Source organism: Miscanthus floridulus, chromosome 2 (genome assembly GCF_019320115.1).
Source record: "Miscanthus floridulus cultivar M001 chromosome 2, ASM1932011v1, whole genome shotgun sequence".
NCBI lineage: Eukaryota > Viridiplantae > Streptophyta > Magnoliopsida > Poales > Poaceae > Miscanthus > Miscanthus floridulus.
The window spans coordinates 5,293,625-5,311,972 of record NC_089581.1 but is presented as its reverse complement, the minus strand read 5'-3'; the positions used below and the strand labels follow the sequence as shown (position 1 = coordinate 5,311,972).

The 18,348-nt window shown below is 47.6% G+C and overlaps 3 protein-coding genes across 5 annotated transcripts; 2 read left to right on the top strand and 1 right to left on the bottom strand.

The window, feature by feature from the left end:
• Positions 1-7,330: 7,330 nt before the first annotated feature.
• LOC136536000 (uncharacterized) lies at positions 7,331-7,798 on the top strand. Its single transcript, XM_066528436.1, has one exon. It carries the CDS (start codon positions 7,331-7,333, stop codon positions 7,796-7,798), a length of 468 nt encoding a protein of 155 aa, XP_066384533.1.
• A 2,657-nt stretch (positions 7,799-10,455) lies between these two features.
• On the top strand, positions 10,456-14,604 carry LOC136515633 (APETALA2-like protein 2). Of its 3 annotated transcripts, none has more exons than XM_066509176.1 (10): positions 10,456-10,969; positions 11,112-11,137; positions 11,245-11,275; positions 11,366-11,453; positions 11,539-11,684; positions 12,246-12,290; positions 12,389-12,498; positions 12,586-12,725; positions 13,136-13,246; positions 13,993-14,604. In XM_066509176.1, the coding sequence occupies exons 1-10, from the start codon at positions 10,599-10,601 to the stop codon at positions 14,203-14,205; spliced, it is 1,281 nt and encodes a 426-aa protein (XP_066365273.1). In that variant the 5' UTR covers positions 10,456-10,598; the 3' UTR covers positions 14,206-14,604. The 3 variants fall into 3 exon arrangements, with proteins under 3 accessions (XP_066365273.1, XP_066365268.1, XP_066365264.1); XM_066509171.1 differs by having other exon boundaries at positions 13,987-14,604; XM_066509167.1 differs by having other exon boundaries at positions 13,136-13,248; positions 13,983-14,604.
• Positions 14,605-14,779: 175 nt separating this feature from the next.
• On the bottom strand, positions 14,780-17,985 carry LOC136535999 (uncharacterized). Its single transcript, XM_066528435.1, has 8 exons — positions 17,967-17,985; positions 17,854-17,924; positions 17,404-17,691; positions 16,846-17,304; positions 16,165-16,363; positions 15,667-15,833; positions 15,448-15,518; positions 14,780-14,834 (listed from the first exon to the last, which is right to left on the bottom strand). Exons 1-8 carry the CDS (start codon positions 17,983-17,985, stop codon positions 14,780-14,782), a joined length of 1,329 nt encoding a protein of 442 aa, XP_066384532.1.
• Between the last annotated feature and the right edge of the window lie 363 nt (positions 17,986-18,348).

Genomic DNA, 18,348 nt, shown 5'->3' with positions numbered 1-18,348 from the left:
ACATGTGCTGCAAAAAACAGTTAACGACATACGATATTATAGAAATCAACACACAAAACACATTAAATGGCACGTGACTACAGGTACCGAACCTGGGTACATAGTGTTCTTTGACTAAACCTAACATGCCTTAGGTAATTAAACCATGCCTTCGATAATTAAACCTAACATGCCTTAGATAATTAAACCTGGGATTCTCCACAAGAAAAACATAAACTCATCCTAGTAGTGTGGCCACATAGCAAATTGTGTTGCACCTTCTCCATAGTAGCCTCCCGTTGTTGGTGGTGGTGGTGGCGGGGGTGATGGGGGAGACCCCTTTTTCTTGTGGTTAGGGCAGGTGCAATATGGATCATTGCAGAGTGCCTCCTGTAAATCGGCACCATTGTTGTTGTCGTCCTGTTCGTCGTCCTTGTAACCGCTGCTAACTTCCCTTTCTAGATCGAAGATATGGTCTTATAGGTAGTAGATGTACTCCGCATGCGGATAAATAGGTCGAGGATCGACACACTTACTGAACCCACAATTTTCTTCTGACAAGGAAGACTACAAAAAGTATGTCGTGTAAGTGATATATAAAACAAACATAATGAAGAAACAAATAGTAAAAGAAATTACCCATGCTCGCGGGCATTTGAAGAAACGACGACCTCCATCTATTCCCTCGGTGAACATCTGCACTAGGCAGTCCTCACCATGCATGCATTTTGGCCACTCTTTTTTCCTTTCATCGTATCCTGTCAGTGGTGCCTCTTTGGTGAAATCACTTTTGCTCTCAACTGGGAACCTCTCATAAAGAGCTTCCTCAAAGAAATCGGGACCAACAGGACCCTCCCACCCCCAGGTAGTTTTCTTCCCCTTTCCTCTCTCTCTGGACGACCCTCCAGGCATTGGTACTACAACGAAAGCAAATGCTGAGGAGTGTTCTTCTTCCTTATTGTTTGTGTGAATGAGAGGGAGTGAGTGGTTATTTATAGGTCAAGAGGAGGAATGGAGGCCTGTCAATGTGCCATGTCAGCGATCCGTGTGCCGCTTTACCTCAGCCCTTGGATCAAACAGTCATAAGATGGATGGTGGAGATAGAGTTTAGTTGTGCTTCCTTACATGTTGTCCTTGCAGCTGAGAGGTCTATATCAGTGATGTGATAATTCGATGATGTCCGTGTATCTGAAAAGTCTATATTTATTCTATGAAAATCATAGATTCTCTGAAATGCATAGAATCTTGTACACAGCGTATGTACAAATATTCCTGGATTATAAACGTAATAAATTTATAGTTAATCTGTGTACTATATTTGTGTCTTTGTACAAGTATAGTATGATTAAAGATTCATGAAAAAAATTCGCAAGATACAGTCTTGTATTAGAAGCATCCACAGTTACAAACAGAGACATCAATATATATTCTAAACATTTACTCATCCAACAAGCATAATGCAACCACAACGAATATCACAACTAACATAATATGTCATGCAAAGTACAAATAGTCCACAATATTCATATGGTCCCAAATAATTAAAGATAAGTAAATACAATAGTTCATAGTAACATCTACCACGTCCCTCACTGTCTCCTACTCTTGTCCCTACCCTTGTGACCCAGAGCGCTGGTGCTTGGAGTGTAAGGGTCACGGGGACGGCGTCGCCTAGTGCCTAGAGGCGGTGTAGGATAAGTCGATGGAGCGTCATGGAGCTGAGAGGGCCCAAGCTCATCGTGCCTCTTGTCCATGTCATCGTCGTCCTCGGCCTCCTCGTCCTCCTCCTCGTCCCCTGTAGCTGCTTGACTAGAGGAACCCAAGGCTCCTCTTCCTATGGAAGGATCGTACACGTCATGCGTCGTGTTTGTCCTGCAACCACAACGACCAGTCACACGGCGTAGACGACGTGACAGCCTCTGTTGTACAAAACAATGTTAAGTGAAAGAATATAACGTATTAATAATTTGTTTGAAAGAATATTTGTAATCTTACATCTAGGAAGCCAAGTATGTAGTCATCATTGACTCTAGGCCGAACACGCTCGATCTCTTCAACTGAGCTTCTCAGTGTATTGCCCTGCAACAATATTTTCAATATTAAGACTTCTGAACACCTAATGTATTACAAGGGTTATATATTTAGTTTTATTTTCTTTTGTACAAGAATGTAACTTATTACAAGGGTTATACAGCGCGAAGGTTGCAATAACTACAATAGATAACTCCTAACGTCGGTCCAAGAACACCTAATGTATTGTTATGTAACTAAACGTAACAAAATAAGTCGATTGGCTTACCACTCTGTCCAAGATCGGTCCTGCCTCCACCTACCTTCCTACACGAGTGGACCGGTCGTACGTCGTGTCCTCATCATCGGAGGACTCGATGTCGGCGTAGTCAGCTTCGGTCCACTGTAGTCTGAGCCTGCACCTTGTCGAACGCTGGTACCAAGCTTGGTACCGCTTGAACTCATGGTTCGTGTGTGGCTCGTTGTTGTCGTCCAGGTTGTCGTGCATCTCCTCCCATTCCTCAATGTAGGATTGGTGGTGCCTCTCCCAGTCAAAAATCTTCTTGTTCCTCTGACGATCCAACCTGCACGTATGTCATCGTTACATTAATCCACGTACGTAGCACCATATTATAATAAATGGACCATCATCATGACTCATTTGAAATATCAAAACACTTACTTATGTAAGTCAACGCCAGTTGAGAACATAGGCATAGGCCAAAGCTGTCTCACTCCAAATTGGCGTGTAACCCTATCTGGCAGGTGGTACTCGATAGCATAAAAGCTGAATTAGAGGACACCTCATCCTATAGAAGTAGTCGTCGGCCCCACATACGGTGCTCAGCTGAAAAAGTAGTGCGTCCTGTCCACCATATGGCTCCCACTCTACCTGCATCATGTTCAAATAAGATGTTAGATGATATACTAATCCTTTTAATAGGTGCATGGAAAATAAAATTTACTTACACTAGACATCGTCAGCGAATCTAGCTCGTTCGTGTACTGAATGTACGCCCGGTCTATCCTCGTGTGCGAAACCCTAACCTAGTCCCAAAGGTATGCCCACGTCGGCTGGCGACTTGGCGGCTGACCTGGGAACCACTCATGACGAGCCAGTACCTCTGGACGACCAACTGGAAAACGAGCCAACATCCACAACTGTAACAGGTACACGCATCCACCAAGTGATGGGTTCGCCATAGACCGACGACACCCCTCGCATAGCTGTCGGTATAGAAAACATAAGACTGCAGAGCCCCAGCTGTATTGACCCGCCTGGTCCCAGTTACTAAGGCAGTGGATCCACATCCAGGACGCATTATCACCCGTCGCGTCTGGAAAGAGAACGCAAGCAAAAAGGTGTAGGATCCACGCCCGGCAGTAGTACACAACCGTCTCCCCATCTGCCTCCTCGGGGCACTGTGCGAACTCTGTACGTAGCCATGAGATGGGAACTCCAGAAGTGCGAGCCCCTTGCTCGCCAAGCTCACGCCCAAGGAAAGCATCCACTCGTGCTCTCCATCCCTCTGACCTGCACTGCCCGATGACTGGGTTCCCATGAATCCTTAGGCCTAGCATCTTCTGACAGTCCTGAAGCGAGACTGTCATCTCCCCGAAAGGTAGGTGGAAGCTGTGAGTCTCCGGCCGCCACCTATATTTAAGACCAAGGAAGATTACTTGTCAAACAGTCAATCGCATTAATAAATGGCCATGAATGAAGGCAATGATTCACTTTAATACCTGTCTACCAACGCAGTTATCGCCGCTGAGTTGAACTTGGGCAACCCACGACGAACCTGAAAGGAGATGACATCCAGGCCAGCTCTTTGCAGGAATGGAGTGTACCTATCATCGTACCGAATATCCAAGAACCCACTGTGGGTCCTAGAACAAAGGTGCGGAAGGTCCTGCATCGAAGATAACATAGTAACATGTTACTTCACGAACACATGTACGAATAAAACTTATAGATTATTACCTGCCCCAGCGCAACGAGACATCCTCTGTGGGTCTCCTCGTACGTCGGGTCGAGCAGGTGGAATTGCTCCATCCTACAAAAAAAGTGAATGAATTAGAATTGCAATGTACAATGAAACATGAACTTACAAATGTATACATAATTGACACAAATACAAGCATAAATTGAGACATGCATAATTAAATATATGATACGACAAAATATAAAATAATACTATAAACCAATAGTCCTACCTTACTAATCTGCCAATGGCAACTTCGTGAGTTGTGGCCAAGTCTACCGCACTTGCCGCACTCGTACTGCTCGGGATCAGTAATAAATGGAGTTCCTCTCCCACGCCTAGTTCTTCCGGGTATCTGATCCATAACCATCCTATGTCTCGTCCTCTACCTTGATCCACGCTTGTTCCAACGGTAAGCTGGATCCGCAATGTACTTCGGCCCATCATAAGGAGGCCACTCTCCAGGGTCCCGGAAAGGCACGAAGCGAGGGCTCCATGTGTTCACAAGCGTGTTGACACTGAACTCGTGAGGTATCCTCCTCTCGATATTATAGTTGCGATGCCTAGCTGCTGCCACCAAATGCGAACATACAAAGTGGTATTGCCTTGGTTTGCCACAAGTGCACTTGAAATCTTGGAGGACAACCACATGTATCCTCGACTCTCGGACCTCGCCATCGGACGTTGTACCGCCCCTATGCTCGACCTGATAAGTCCCTATGGCGTGGTCAAAGCATGCAACCTCATGTGTGCCAGCCCTTTCTCTTGCCTTCTCTAGGTGTGCCTTTGGTTTTAGAGCCCATACCTCTCCATCACTACTCAACTGCAATGCATGGGCGTGTCTATCGTTGAACCAAGCAACAAGCTTATAGAAGGTGAATTGAACAATTGCATTCACGGGCATACCACGTATCCCCAATAGCAATTTATTGAATGACTCTACCATGTTGCTGCATTGAAACTCGTACCTCCAGCCACCATCGTCATGAGCTCTCGTCCATTTCTCCAAATCCCTCATCAAACCCGTGAGCCATTGTCTACCTTCTGCATTTGATGCGGTTCTGACCTGCTCCAACTTTTCTCTAAAGTACTTGTCCTCAAGCTGTCGAGCAGCCTCCTGCAACAGATCAAAGTTTTTCTTCACACTGTCCTTCCGTAGGAGATTCTCGGCAAGGTGTCGAGTACACCAACGATGGTGCAAAGGTGCATACCCCTCTAACTGCTCTCGCACGGCATTAAGTATGCCCTGATGCTTATCAGATATGACGCCAACCTCCCTGTCAGGGCCAACCACATGTATCCGGACTAGCCTCAAGAACCATCCCCAACTGTCATTGTTCTCCTTCTCAACTAAAGCAAATGCTAAAGGAACCAACTTATTGTTCGCGTCACATGATATGGCTATAAGAAGTGTGCCCTGGTATTTACCAATCAAGAACGTACCATCAATGGAGAAGACGGGACGACAATGCCTAAAGGCCTCGACACACTGAGGAAAGCACCAGAAGGCACGGAAAAATATCTGCCTCCCATCCTTCCATGCATTAGGTTTTGGGATGTACTCATAATGCATGCCTGGATTCACCGCTTTGATTGCATTGAAAAGAACTGGCAGCTGCTCATACCCATCCTCCCAGTCCCCATATATCATGTTCCACGCTCGCTGCTTAGCCCTCCATGCTTTACCATAAGTTATCACATATCCTCCATACAACGCCTCAACGGTCCTGATAATTGTTCTCACCTTCATGTTGGGTTCTCCCTGTAAAATTCCCATCAACCGCTTGGCAATTAGGGTAGATGTCAACTGCCGATGCCTCAGTGTCAGCTCATGGTCAGCACAATTGTGAGGCCCAACTACTTTTGTGATCTTCCATTTTCCGGTCACCTGTTGCTTCCTTGCACAAACCCTCCATGGGCAGCGTTCCTTGTCACACACAACTGTGTAACGGCGCTCCACATATGAATGCAATACCCTATAAGGCCTCTTTCGTATCACTGCAAAAGCCTGCAACCACCTCTTCAAAGCAGGGAGGTCATTGAACACCCTCCCCTCCTCAATTACCATGTTAAGACCAACCTCAGGAGCTTCTAGGAGCTCATCATCACGTCCTTCTGCAAACGCCAGATCAGAATGAGCAAGATCACTAAACTCATGAACTCTAGGATCATGGTGGTCGGGAAAGATACGTCTCATCATCTCAACATCACTCTCCGTCAGCTCTCCAATAGGACGATCATCATCAGAATCAAGAGCCCTAGCCATCTCATATGGCTCCGAATCATTCATAATTTTAACATTATTGGAGCCACGAAATCCATCTGAAAAGTGCACTTGCGCAGCAACATGGGGCACATCGATATTCTCAGGAATGTCTCCTGCAACGTCATTACAGAAATGAGGAAAGAATGAAAAAAATACCATGATTCTGATGAGCTCCAAAAAACCATGCGGTTAAGACACTTACTCGGATGATTATGTGTCAAAGGGATCTCATAAGGAGGATCTGCCATGAAAACATGAGTATGACAACCATCTCCAAATAACGCATTGGGGGCAGATTGAGCATCAGGAACCGTAGGCGTAATCTGCACATACAGGTAAGGTTCCGGAACGGAAGGGTCGATGTGTGCCGGATGATCCATTGCTGGGGTAAACCCATGAGGGATTGGATCAACTAACACCCGACGAACAACCACGTCCAAACATTGCAGCTGGCTCTTCATAGCCGATCTCACATAGTTGTCCCACTGATTCGCACAACCAATTGAGATCGTTTGCCTGAAGATGTTCGGAGGACAACCTAGGTGCAGTACACCATCAACTGCAATGTCATCATCTCTAAAGCAATGCAGCTCCTCCCGAGCCCTTGCAACCATATCACTAAATGAAAGCCTATCATTGAATAGCACAGGCACGCTTTACATGTCAACAAACTCAACATATCCATAACGATCGCTTTCAACCGTGCCTCCATGATATATGGTCACTAGGTTGTCCATCTATTTAAAAAACGTAACGAAACACATGTCCTTTAGTCCAAATTATACGATAGATAGTACCTAACAAGTACTTTCTAACTACAAACTAAGTAATCATGATCATAACTACGTATATATTTATAGTGTACTCACTAAATAGCAAGATCATATGTAGTTAACTACAAATATAACTATATATCTAAGTAGCTATCTAACTATATCTATTTATCAATATATCTATGTTTCTATCTATCTACATATATATATATAACTAAATCAACTAACAAAGTCATCACAATATAACTAGTCAATAACATACACCAACTAAATAGATACATTGCATATTCATATTTTATACCTTTCCGGGTCGACGGACGATGGACGTAGGTCTAGGCGAATATCTGGGACTGCGGTGGCGCGGCCAACGACAGAGGTGGCGCGCGGCGGTGGCGGGGTGGCCGGCGCTCCGCGCTGCGAGACCGGCTCGACGGCCGCGGGAGGCGGGGCGAGGCGAGGACAGCGGTGGACGTCGGGAAGGCGGGGGCGAGGCCGAGGCCGGCGGTGGAGACAAAGACTATGACGACGGTGGAGGGCATGGCGGCTCGGCGCTGCAGCCAACCAACGGCCAACAGCGCGAGGGCACGGCGGCGCGGTGCGGGCTCGGGCGAGGGAGCGGAGGCAGCGGCGCGGGCTCGACCGCCGGAGCAGCAGCGGCTCGGACGGGCCCGGCGTGGCGCGGGCTCGGGCGAGGGAGCGGAGGCAGCGGCGCGGGCTCGGGCGCTGGAGCAGCAGCGGCTCGGACGGGCCTGGCGCGGCGCGGGCTCGGCGCAGGCGAGCGCGGGTGAGCGAGTGGCGCGGCGGGCGCGCGGCAAGGGCAGGAGCGCGGCAAGGGCAGGCGCGCGCGGCGCGGGGGGGCGCGGGCCGCTGCGGGCGCGCGGGACGGCGAGGCGGGCGCTCGGCGCGGCGCGGGCGACCGGGTGCCGTGGCGTGGCGCGCGCAGGCGGGCGCGGGCGACGTCGGGCGCGGGCGGGCGTGGGCGCGGCGGCGGCGTCGGGGGCTGGCTAGGGCAAGTAGAGGAGGAAGAAGGCCGGCCGGCCGGGTAGATATTTAGGCCGAGCTCGGCGCCAGAGTGAGTGGCGCCGAGCTCGGCGCCAAGATCTACGGCGCCGAGCTCGGCGCCATCCGCTCTGGCGCCGAGCCCCTTGCAGGCCGTTTGCCCGTGGCCAGGAGCTCGGCGCTAGTCAGTGTGGCGCCGAGCTCGGCGCCACTCACTCTGGCGCCGAGCCAAGGGTCCATTTCTGGAATTCTTTCCGCCAGGGGTCTATTTGAGAGAAACTTTCAGAAAAAGAAAAAAAAATAAAAAATTCGGGCATCTCGTGCCCGCCGCGGAGACTGCAGCACGTCTCCTTGCGATTTCGGGAGCTCGGCCGCTACGCCTACGCGCGTACCCAGAGTCCCCAAGCCCAGACCACAGCCGCGCGGACGGCGGACGCCAGGGCGGCTCGCGCGCCGCCGCGCCGAGTCGGCGCCCGGACGGCGGGCGGGCGGCTTCGACCATTCTACCCCTGCCGCGGGAGGGCCCCCGCGGCACTGTGCTGCAGTGCAGGATTAGTGTGGGATTTTGCCGCCAATTATTAATGCGCTAATTGTAGCGTCCGATGCGTACGGCGCGTGATTTGTTTACCGGTTAAGTACCGGCCGTACAACAGGAGCTGGCTGTGGGTCGCGCGGCCACCGAGCGCTGTCATTATTAGTGCACGCGCTGTCGGCTGCTGATTGGCCGCTGGCTGGCGTACCAAGCCAAAGAATGGGATGACTGACTAGCTGAATCGGTGCCTGCCCTATGGTTCGTGCCGCGTCAGTGCGGTTGTCAGCTTTCCAAAAATAACTGCACCAGGAGCTTAGCTGGTTATATTGGTGCCATGGTTTTGCCGGCTTGTTCGGATGAACGGGGTATTTTATATATTGGGAAGATACGGTCGAGGATTCTGAAAATATAAGACACGTTTAATGGGAATGTTAAATAGTCGTACCAACATGCCATATAAAATTACATGTGCTGTTAGCAGGCAGCTCAAAAGATCACAATATTATATTACCAATTTCACATTGCTTCATTTATAAGGACCAATTTAACGTTGTAGCTATAAAGTTTCACTAACACCTGCGTTCATGTCGAGACCACTTGCGCAAGTGTACCATGACTATGTCTAAAGCTTTGTGGACCCAATAATTGTGGTGTAGAATCTTTTAGGCAACACTAGCTAAATATCTGTCTATTATTGTCACGGTAGATGGTGACATATAAAAAGACTCAATTCTTTTGAACCACCCTTTCCAGACCCCCAGGATACAGGAAAAAAGAAAGATAATGTCAATGAAGCTGCTAAGAAAACCTACCCGCGGTTAGGCTGTCTCCAACAATTTACTCATATGGGCATCTAAACAAAAAAAAACAGGCACTAGATGGTACTGTTTCGGTCTCCAACATAGTACCTATATACGATAGCCATTTTGAGTTGCAGCATAGTTATAACCCAAATATAAGTATTCTCTCTCTGGAGACTCATTTGCAGAAAGAGTTCTCTGTTAGGTCTTGTCATTGAAGAAGACAAAAAAAAAGAAGATATTGGTGCCGTTCGCCTGGCTGGTTTTCAGACCAGCCGGCTGGTTTGTCCTCACAGCGACACTATTCATCAACCGGCCGCTATAGTATTTCTCTCTCACAAAACTAGCTGCTACAGTGTTTTGGTTTCTTTTTTTCAGACAAACGAACGGGGCCATTGAACCCTTCGTCTGTAGCGCTACCTAAACATAAATGTTATATTTTAGGTGATGTCGTTGGGATAGTCTAAGGAGGTGTTTGGATTCAGCTACTAAAATTTAGGAGGTATGTCAGGAGGATGTTGCATGGGGTGTTCAGATACTAAAAAAAAAAATTACATAATCCGTCAGTACTTCACGAGAAGATTTTTTAAGCCTAATGAGCAGTCAATAGCATATGTTTACTGTAGCAAAATATTACCAAATCAGGGACCAATTAGGTTTAAAATATTTGTCTCGTATATTAGTCACCAACTACATGATTAATTTTATAATTAATCTATATTTAATACACCGTACATCCGATACCGACAGACAACCAAACACCGTCCAGCTATAAAACCATGGCAAATCCCGGCTCCGGCTGAGCCGGCGGGCGACACGTTAACCACCGTGGTCGGAGGCGCGCTTGCCCGTAGCGAAGCTCCCTTGCACAAAAATAGTTTACCTTTGATACCCTTCACCCTCCTCGACGTCCCATCTCCCTTTCCTTTTCTCCCACTGCACTGCTGCTCCGCTGCCGCTGCCCTTTCCCTCTCTCTTATCGTCCTCCCCTCACCCCACCCCATGGCCACGGCCACCATCACCACCATCCACTGCTCCTCCTCCCACCACGCTACTCATCGTGGCTGCTGCGCTCCTGCTCAGGCGCCATAGAGACGCGTGGGGCCGAAGCCGCCGATCAAGCTCTGCTCGGGGTGGAGCAGCATCAGGCGGTGGTGAGTGGTGACAGACAGGCAGGCAGGCAGAGTGACCGACCGGTGAGTCGAAGCTTGGGCGGGAGGTGGACTGTGGCAGGCTCCGGCGGGCCCCGGAGCGGAGATGGTGCTGGATCTCAATGTAGCGTCGCCGGCGGACTCGGGCACGTCGAGCTCGTCCGTCCTCAACTCCGCGGACGGCGGCTTCCGGTTCGGCCTGCTCGGGAGCCCCGTCGACGACGACGACTGCTCCGGCGAGATGGCGCCAGGCGCGTCCACGGGGTTCATGACGCGGCAGCTCTTCCCGTCCCCGACCCCGCCGGCCGAGCCGGCGCCGGTGCCGATGTGGCAGCCGCGGCGCGCCGAGGATCTCGGCGTGGCGCAGAGGCCGGTGGCACCCGCGAAGAAGACGCGGCGTGGGCCGAGGTCGCGGAGCTCGCAGTACAGGGGCGTCACCTTCTACAGGAGGACGGGCCGCTGGGAGTCACACATCTGGTACTCAACCGCTGACCTCGTCTGCACCCTTCGTAATTACCTTCTACTACTACTGTACTAATCCATCCGCTTGGCTTATGGCTCTTGATCGTTTTCTCCTCCTCCTCCTCCTCCTTTTGCTGCTGCTGCTTGATATGAGCAGGGATTGCGGGAAGCAAGTCTACCTAGGTGAGTGCCCGAGCTCCAAGCGTTCGAGCTCGAGCATCTTCTATGAACTGTCGATTAGTTTTGCTGCGTTTGATTTGGTTTCGATGTGCTGATGCCCTTCTACCCAGGTGGTTTTGACACTGCGCACGCGGCTGCGAGGTTAGGGGCCTTTTGCTTGTTTGAATTCGTGTCGATTTGCAGTTTTGTGATCGATAAGCGCGTTGAAATGGTCAAGTTTGGACCAAGCAGGGCGTATGATCGAGCTGCGATCAAGTTCCGCGGCCTCGAGGCGGACATCAACTTCAATCTGGACGACTACGAGGATGATTTGAAGCAGGTAATAGTTGCATGAAAACATCAAATGGCATCTACAGTTTCTCCATGATCGATAGTGGTGGACTGATGATGGGTGTGCTTTCCAGATGAGGAATTGGACAAAGGAGGAGTTCGTTCACATACTCCGGCGCCAGAGCACCGGGTTCGCGAGGGGAAGCTCGAAGTACCGTGGCGTGACACTGCACAAGTGCGGCCGCTGGGAAGCTAGGATGGGGCAACTTCTTGGCAAGAAGTAAGCTGGCAGTAAAAAATTGACCTGCATACGTAGTGGCCCCTGTCTTTCCCTTTTTGTACTCTGTTAGCTTCAGTTCAAATGTTTTTATGCATGGTTATGAGCAAAAAGCGCTGGGGTGAGGCTGGCTTGATTTCACATTTGACATGGGGTTGGTCAATGATTAATTCGACATAATTTAAGTTCATGTTAGGCGCAGCTTGGGGGTGATTTTAAGGAACATACAGCAAGGTGATTCTCGCTGGGGTCAGTGTGCTTGGTATTCTAGTATGCTAATAATGGTTAGTATGTCTCTGTTATATTGGTGGAAGCTGCACTTCCAGCCTTCCACCACTCATTATAGTATGCTAATAATGGTTAGTATGCTAATAATTGTTCTGCCATGGCACCTAACAATATCATACAGATCTATTTGCGGCAACCACTAGATTTCAGATATGAGCATTTGCAGACAATGCAATTCTGCACTCCGTAGTCTAGGGCCAGTTTTGTCAAGGCCTACTAGTGTAGGCATCCTTCTGGTGAGACAGAGAGTATCTCACAACTGGAATTCACATGCAGGTACATCTATCTTGGGCTCTTTGACAGCGAAGTTGAAGCGGCAAGGTACCACTGTAGCTTTCAGGGTTCATTTTCTAAGGACATGCTGCTTTCATCAGCTTCATTAACTTCGCTGACTTTTAATGTTTGTTGCAATTTGGTAGGGCTTATGACAGGGCAGCCCTTCGCTTCAATGGGAGGGAAGCTGTTACTAACTTTGAGCCTAGCTCCTACAATTCAGGAGATAATAGCCTGCCTGACACCGAAACTGAGGGTATTACAATCAGCCTCGTCATCTGACATTTTTTTTCATATAAGCCAAAGTGTCTGAGATATCTCATGGTTTTCTCTACGTTCTCAGCAACTGTTGATGGTGATGCCATTGATTTGGATTTGCGGATTTCACAACCTAATGTGCAAGATCCCAAAAGGGACAATCCCTTAACTGGCATCCAGCCAACATGTGATTCCCCTGAATCTTCAAATACGATGGCCTCTCAGGTAAAATGATCCATTCTATTTTTTTTCTCGATCATGCAAAAGGTTTGCGTGTCTTTGTATTAAGGTAGAGAGAACAGTTTCATACAACACGCCTTAGTGGCGCTCTAGGGGGTCAGAAGAATTTTACATGGATCCATTCAATTTTTCAGTATATAACCTTCTACTTATGGTAGCTAAAGAGGTGTTTCAGAAAAACTAAAATCTTAAGATGGAAGCAACTGTAGGTTGAATTGTCTTCTTTGTAGAATCTTGGACCTCTGATACTAGTTCCTACTAGTAACTCCTGACCTATAAGATTCATAGGATTATTTGATTGGCATATGGTTAGTTGCGATATTAATTCGTGGTCCAGGTCCTACAGTTATTATTATTGATCTTACAGTATTTGCTTCTATCTCCTGCTGCTGTAGCCAATGAGCTCATCATCCCCTTGGCACGGGTATCAGCAAAACCCAGCAGTGTCATCTCACCATCAACGTTTGTACTCGTCAGCTTGTCATGGCTTCTTTCCGAACCACCAGGTATCACCAGGATCCCTTTGTTACACATGAAAACTGCTATTCCAATGCCATCAGTTACTCCAAACTATTATAGAATCCAGGATGGTTAGCTGAACATGCCCTGTGTTCCAAAAAGAAAATAATGAAAAGAAACAAGCCGAATATATATGTCGACATGTCTAACTTTTTGACTGAGACTAGCTAGCTAAACATTATTTGTAGCTTGATTCCCTACAAACAGTTGCTTTGAAATTTCTGATGAAATGTCTTGTTCCTTGGAAATACACTATACAGCCCTTTTTTGGGGGGTCTCAGCTGGTGCTAGTACTCCTACTTTTACTAATCGCAGGTACTGTTTGGCGTGTGAGCTGATTGATGTTTCGACCAGGCCGTTCTGCCAGTTTCCATCTTTTGAAACACGGCAGTTGAAACACGACAGTTTCTTGACATAACATGGGATGCATCTTTAGTACGCTGATCAGGGATCACGTGTTGCAGCTTTAGTCCTGAGGATGCTCTGAATTTACGGGCAATAGAGCTAACATAAGTATTGATTTGGCTTCACATACATATAGGAGTACTTTACAATAAATAAATTAATTAATTAATTAAAACAGAATCCTGAATAATTTATCATGCTCATCGAATCATCATTAGCTGATATCCCATCTTGGTTGTTTGTTCACTCTGTTTCCTGTGAACGACTTTCAGGTGAAAACGTTCACTGTGGTCAAAACTTAACAATGCTCGTGCTTGTGCAGGTGCAGGTGCAGGAAAGGCCAATGGAGCGAAGGCCTGAGCTGGGTGCCCAGCCATTCCCCACCTGGGCATGGCAAACGCAGGGCTCCCCTCACGTGCCGTCGCACCAATCTGCAGCATCATCAGGATTCTCTACAGCCGCCGGGGCGAACGGCGGCATGCCGCTGCCGTCTCACCCGCCGGCGCCGTTCCCGACTACGAACCCGTTCTTCTTCCCCTAGACCGCTTTTGACAGCTTGCTGTTCCGGCTCAGCTCTCGGCGTCTGGAATGGCAGCTGGTCTCGTGTGGGGCGTCTAGCAGCTTTGCTCGCCGGTGAAGTATGTGTGTGTTTGTGTGTGTGGTGGGTGAGAGAGAGAGAGACAGAGAGAGCCATAAGAAGCAACATGGCAAGTCTCCCTTTGGTACGTGCCTATTAAGAATTAAGATATGGGCTGTTGCTACATTGCCGTGGATCTGCCATGGTTGAGATGTTGTACTTGTACCCCAATGCATGAATTGGTACTGTCATGGAGAACAACCATGAGTTAGCATTGCTGTTGTTTCAATTCATTTGAATGTTGTAAGGGTTGTAATGAGCTGCTGGCTTGTGTTTGAATTGCAATAAATGTTGCTTTTGTCACCATTTTTTGAATTCAAATAGCTGCTGTTGCTGTTCGGCTGATACTGGGCAGAATCCTGGTTCGGCTGATTCTAGTAACTGTACCGGTATCAGCCAACAGCCGGAAATCGAGCAGCCGAACGGGGCCTACATCATTCAAATATATTTCACATGGCAGCAGCTCACTACACCAAGTTCAATACAACAGACGGATTACAGGTACCAGGATTACAAGCAACAGATCCAGCCTCCTGCAAGCAGCACAATCTGGAGATAAAAGTTAGAAGCATTCAAGCAGAGCAAAACTCAGGGCATCAATAGATCCATGTGAAGCAAAAACCAATCACAGGCATCTTCTTGCAGCCATCATCCACTCCCGGTGCGCCATGTCGGCACTTCCTTCACCTGCATGTGTACATATCCTTATTAGCCCCAAACTAGGCAGGCAAAGGAATTGTGCATGACTTCACTGATTTGTACCAAAACAATAAATGTTTCATTTACGTTGTCTTCCCAAGAAGTCCAAGTCCATATGTTATCCAGTCGTGGACCTGTTCCATATCATTAGGATCTCCCAATGCCATAGTTGTCACTTGGCTCAAAGGCCCAAGGCGCCTGCCTGAACCTCCCTGGTTGGTGCTGACCCTCCGGCTCATGCACGTAGTTGTGCAGTGTACAAAGAGCAATAATTATCTGAGTTTATTTGATCCCCGGATAGTGAGGTACGCCCTTCAACATCTGCCACTTTAACTTTTGCTGCCCCAAATGTCCTTTCTAAGACATTACACAACTTTGAATTGTGCCGGTTGAACAACTCCTACGCATCACAAGCCCCCCCTAATCTGGAACTCCTTCACCTAGTACCTCTTATTTGGATACGGCGTCAAATATCCGGGGCAAAGTGCGTAACCGGAGTCCACCAAATAATAGCGGCCCTGCATAATTTCATAGCAAGACATCAGTTCAGATACAATTAGCTCCAGCATGAAACCTTTGCATCAATACATCAACCAATCAGACTAAGTTAAACTAACCTGATGATGGACATGGGAAAGAGGCATCGTCTTCTGCCTTTCTTTTTACCCGCATATCATGAGCTGAACCCACCGTCCCCGCCCCGATATACATGAACCTCATGTCGAAGTCATAGACCGCAACCACATTTTGGCTTGTCTTCCCTTTCCTATTTATATGATTATCACGGACTCCTTGATCAACTATCAGATCTACGTGAGTGCCATCCATAGCGCCTATGCAGCCATCAAAAAATAGCATGTACTTCAACAATTCAACCGGCAAGACTGAATAAGTGGTGTCCTTAGGCCTAAGCACATCATCTGCAAATCTAGTCATGGCTGCCAGAACATGTGAAAATACCTTGCTACATGTCCCCAACCTCCTCCAAAATCTCTCATGCATTTGCCTCTGACATTGATTTGTACCACATGCCCATAGAAACATGGCTAAAGCCTCAATGGATTCAAGCTCCCTACTGTCCTTTTAGCCCATAGCTATCACGTAGTATGCTATGCAACCTAATCAAATTTTCATGCCGCATTCAGCAGTTTTCAAAGCACCTACCAGCATCTGACAACAGCTTATCTACCCACTGTCTTCCGATAAGCTCAGGCACAGAGATAACATGGTTACCTTGTAGTGGTACCTGCAGCATGTACACATATGCATAGCCTCTAGCCATAGCTGCAGTAACCATCTCGTTGAAACTGTTTTCACTTGAATTTTGACTGTCCTCGTCGCTGATGTCCATGTCTCTGACAGGCTGCCAAGGAAAAATAAAAACCAACGTTGGGTAACTAAATTCCAACAGTACATTAAGCATATCTTGTAAATACAATTTGCATATACACCTTCAGTCTCGCCAGGAACTGATGACCCCTTCAATCGGTCCCACATGTACCTACAACACAAGCACCCCGTTATGATTTATTCAAATAGAGAACAATTATAGCATCTGTTAACAATGAAATATTTGTTAGCTTCAACAACCAAATAATGTCAGGTAGCTCAAACAAATGCATCGCATCACACAACTTATAACGAGTTCAGGAAAAAGAATACGACACATGGTTTTGGCCACGGGGCCCATTACAAGACAGAAACCTCAACATAACTAGAAAAACAATGAACATAAAGGATAAAAGACGACACTCAAATGCCATCGTTGCTTCACACCAAACTCAACAACCCAGCTACTGAACTACTTGGTGTTCCTGTTCATGTGATATGTCAGCCAAGCCATACGTTCTTCAGCAGATTCTTGAACACCCGTCGGGTCACTGAGTCCTTGAACAACATCGTTGCCAAGAAGAACATGTCTGAAGTGGATGGCACACCATCTTCTTGTAAAAGTTGCATAGCTTCGTCCACCTCGGCCTGTTCACGGGTCTGCTTTCTATCCTGTGATGTTCTCCTTGCAGCAATTCTCTCAAACAACTGGGCCATGTACTCCCCCACATTGCAAGTCTTCTTCTTCTCTGGGTTGTTGACAACATTGTCCATGTTGTCCCTCTTCGAACTAGAATGGTAGCTGGATGGCCCGCCTAAGTCTGTTGGACGCAAAGCAGCAGGAGGTGTTGACTCACAAATACCACCAGCGGACATGAAGCATCCCGTGTTCCGGTTGCGGTCCCCAAATAATGCCTCAAGTTGGTCTAGGAAGCGAGGTTGCCAACCACGTCGTACCTCGGGCATACTATCTTCCTACAAAAAAAAGCACAGTACATAATGTAAAACAATGTAACCAATGTAATCGGAACTATTAACAAGATAACATACCGATGTCATGGGCTGGGAACCTACTTGAGTTTCCCAGTACTCTGGTTCAGCTTCAATGTCGCCCGTGCGTGGGTCCCTCCCGAGCCCAGTGGCTGTCAGTTCATCTTTCCATGTCAGGTAGGCTTTTTTGAGGGATCCTAATTTGTTGTTGCACTGTTTCTTATCATAATGCGGGAAGTTAGTGTAAATGTTGTTCCAGCCAGTCCTGGTGAGACCCTGTTGATTGAAGTCAAACTTGTCCTTCTCTTGAAGACAAAGGTTCAGCAACAGCTTGGTGTCATCCTCGCTCCAATTTGCTCGCTTCGGAGGCATCTGTTGGAACGTGGAAGGGCTATTGTCATTTGTGGCTGGATATAGTAATGGTACCACAAAAAAGCTAAAGGCATGCACGGGTGAACTAAAACACGATGCAATGGATAGAATTGTGTACTTGCCTTGATTTCTCGCTTCACGCGCTTGGAACGCAAGTTGTACCGAGGGGCTTTCGGCGAGAAGCAGGAAGCTGTTGACGACGGTGCCAGTATATAGACTTGGAAAGAGCACACCTACATGATAAACATGCGAATCTGTCAGAGCTATATGTATACCAAAGTAATCCCACCCCATTGTCTAAATTCAGAATAGAACTGTTTGTGTATTGTACTAACAACATATTATAGGAGTAATGAAAGAAGTAGCCTAATCACTGAAATTAAAATGCATTTCATCAACACAATGAACTAGTGTATCTGTATGTAAGAGATTTTTCAAACAGACCAGCATGTCAGAACTCCAATTTAGACGTTGATGTTCAAAATAAACTGATGTCCTGACTGAATTTGTATAGGAAGAACACCGTGACAAATATGAATACCCATACATCCAGCATTGGTTAATATATCGAAATTTTGAGATACCGGGAGAATTTGGCATCAACCAAATGTAGTTACATCACAAGTAGCATCAAATCACCCTAAAATTTAGTAATGT

What these genes read in the sequence shown, in the direction of transcription:
- LOC136536000 (XM_066528436.1), top strand. Translation starts at nt 7,331, where the DNA reads ATGGACGTAGGTCTAGGCGAATATCTGGGACTGCGGTGGCGCGGCCAA.
- LOC136515633 (XM_066509167.1), top strand. Translation starts at nt 10,599, where the DNA reads ATGGTGCTGGATCTCAATGTAGCGTCGCCGGCGGACTCGGGCACGTCG. An exon ending in ACTGCGCACGCGGCTGCGAG is followed by an intron (nt 11,276 to 11,365) that starts GTTAGGGGCCTT and finishes TGGACCAAGCAG; the next exon opens with GGCGTATGATCGAGCTGCGA. An exon ending in AGCGAAGTTGAAGCGGCAAG is followed by an intron (nt 12,291 to 12,388) that starts GTACCACTGTAG and finishes GCAATTTGGTAG; the next exon opens with GGCTTATGACAGGGCAGCCC.
- LOC136535999 (XM_066528435.1), bottom strand. An exon ending in CAGAGTACTGGGAAACTCAA is followed by an intron (nt 17,305 to 17,403) that starts GTAGGTTCCCAG and finishes TTTTTTTTGTAG; the next exon opens with GAAGATAGTATGCCCGAGGT. An exon ending in GTTCAGCTCATGATATGCGG is followed by an intron (nt 15,519 to 15,666) that starts GTAAAAAGAAAG and finishes GAAATTATGCAG; the next exon opens with GGCCGCTATTATTTGGTGGA.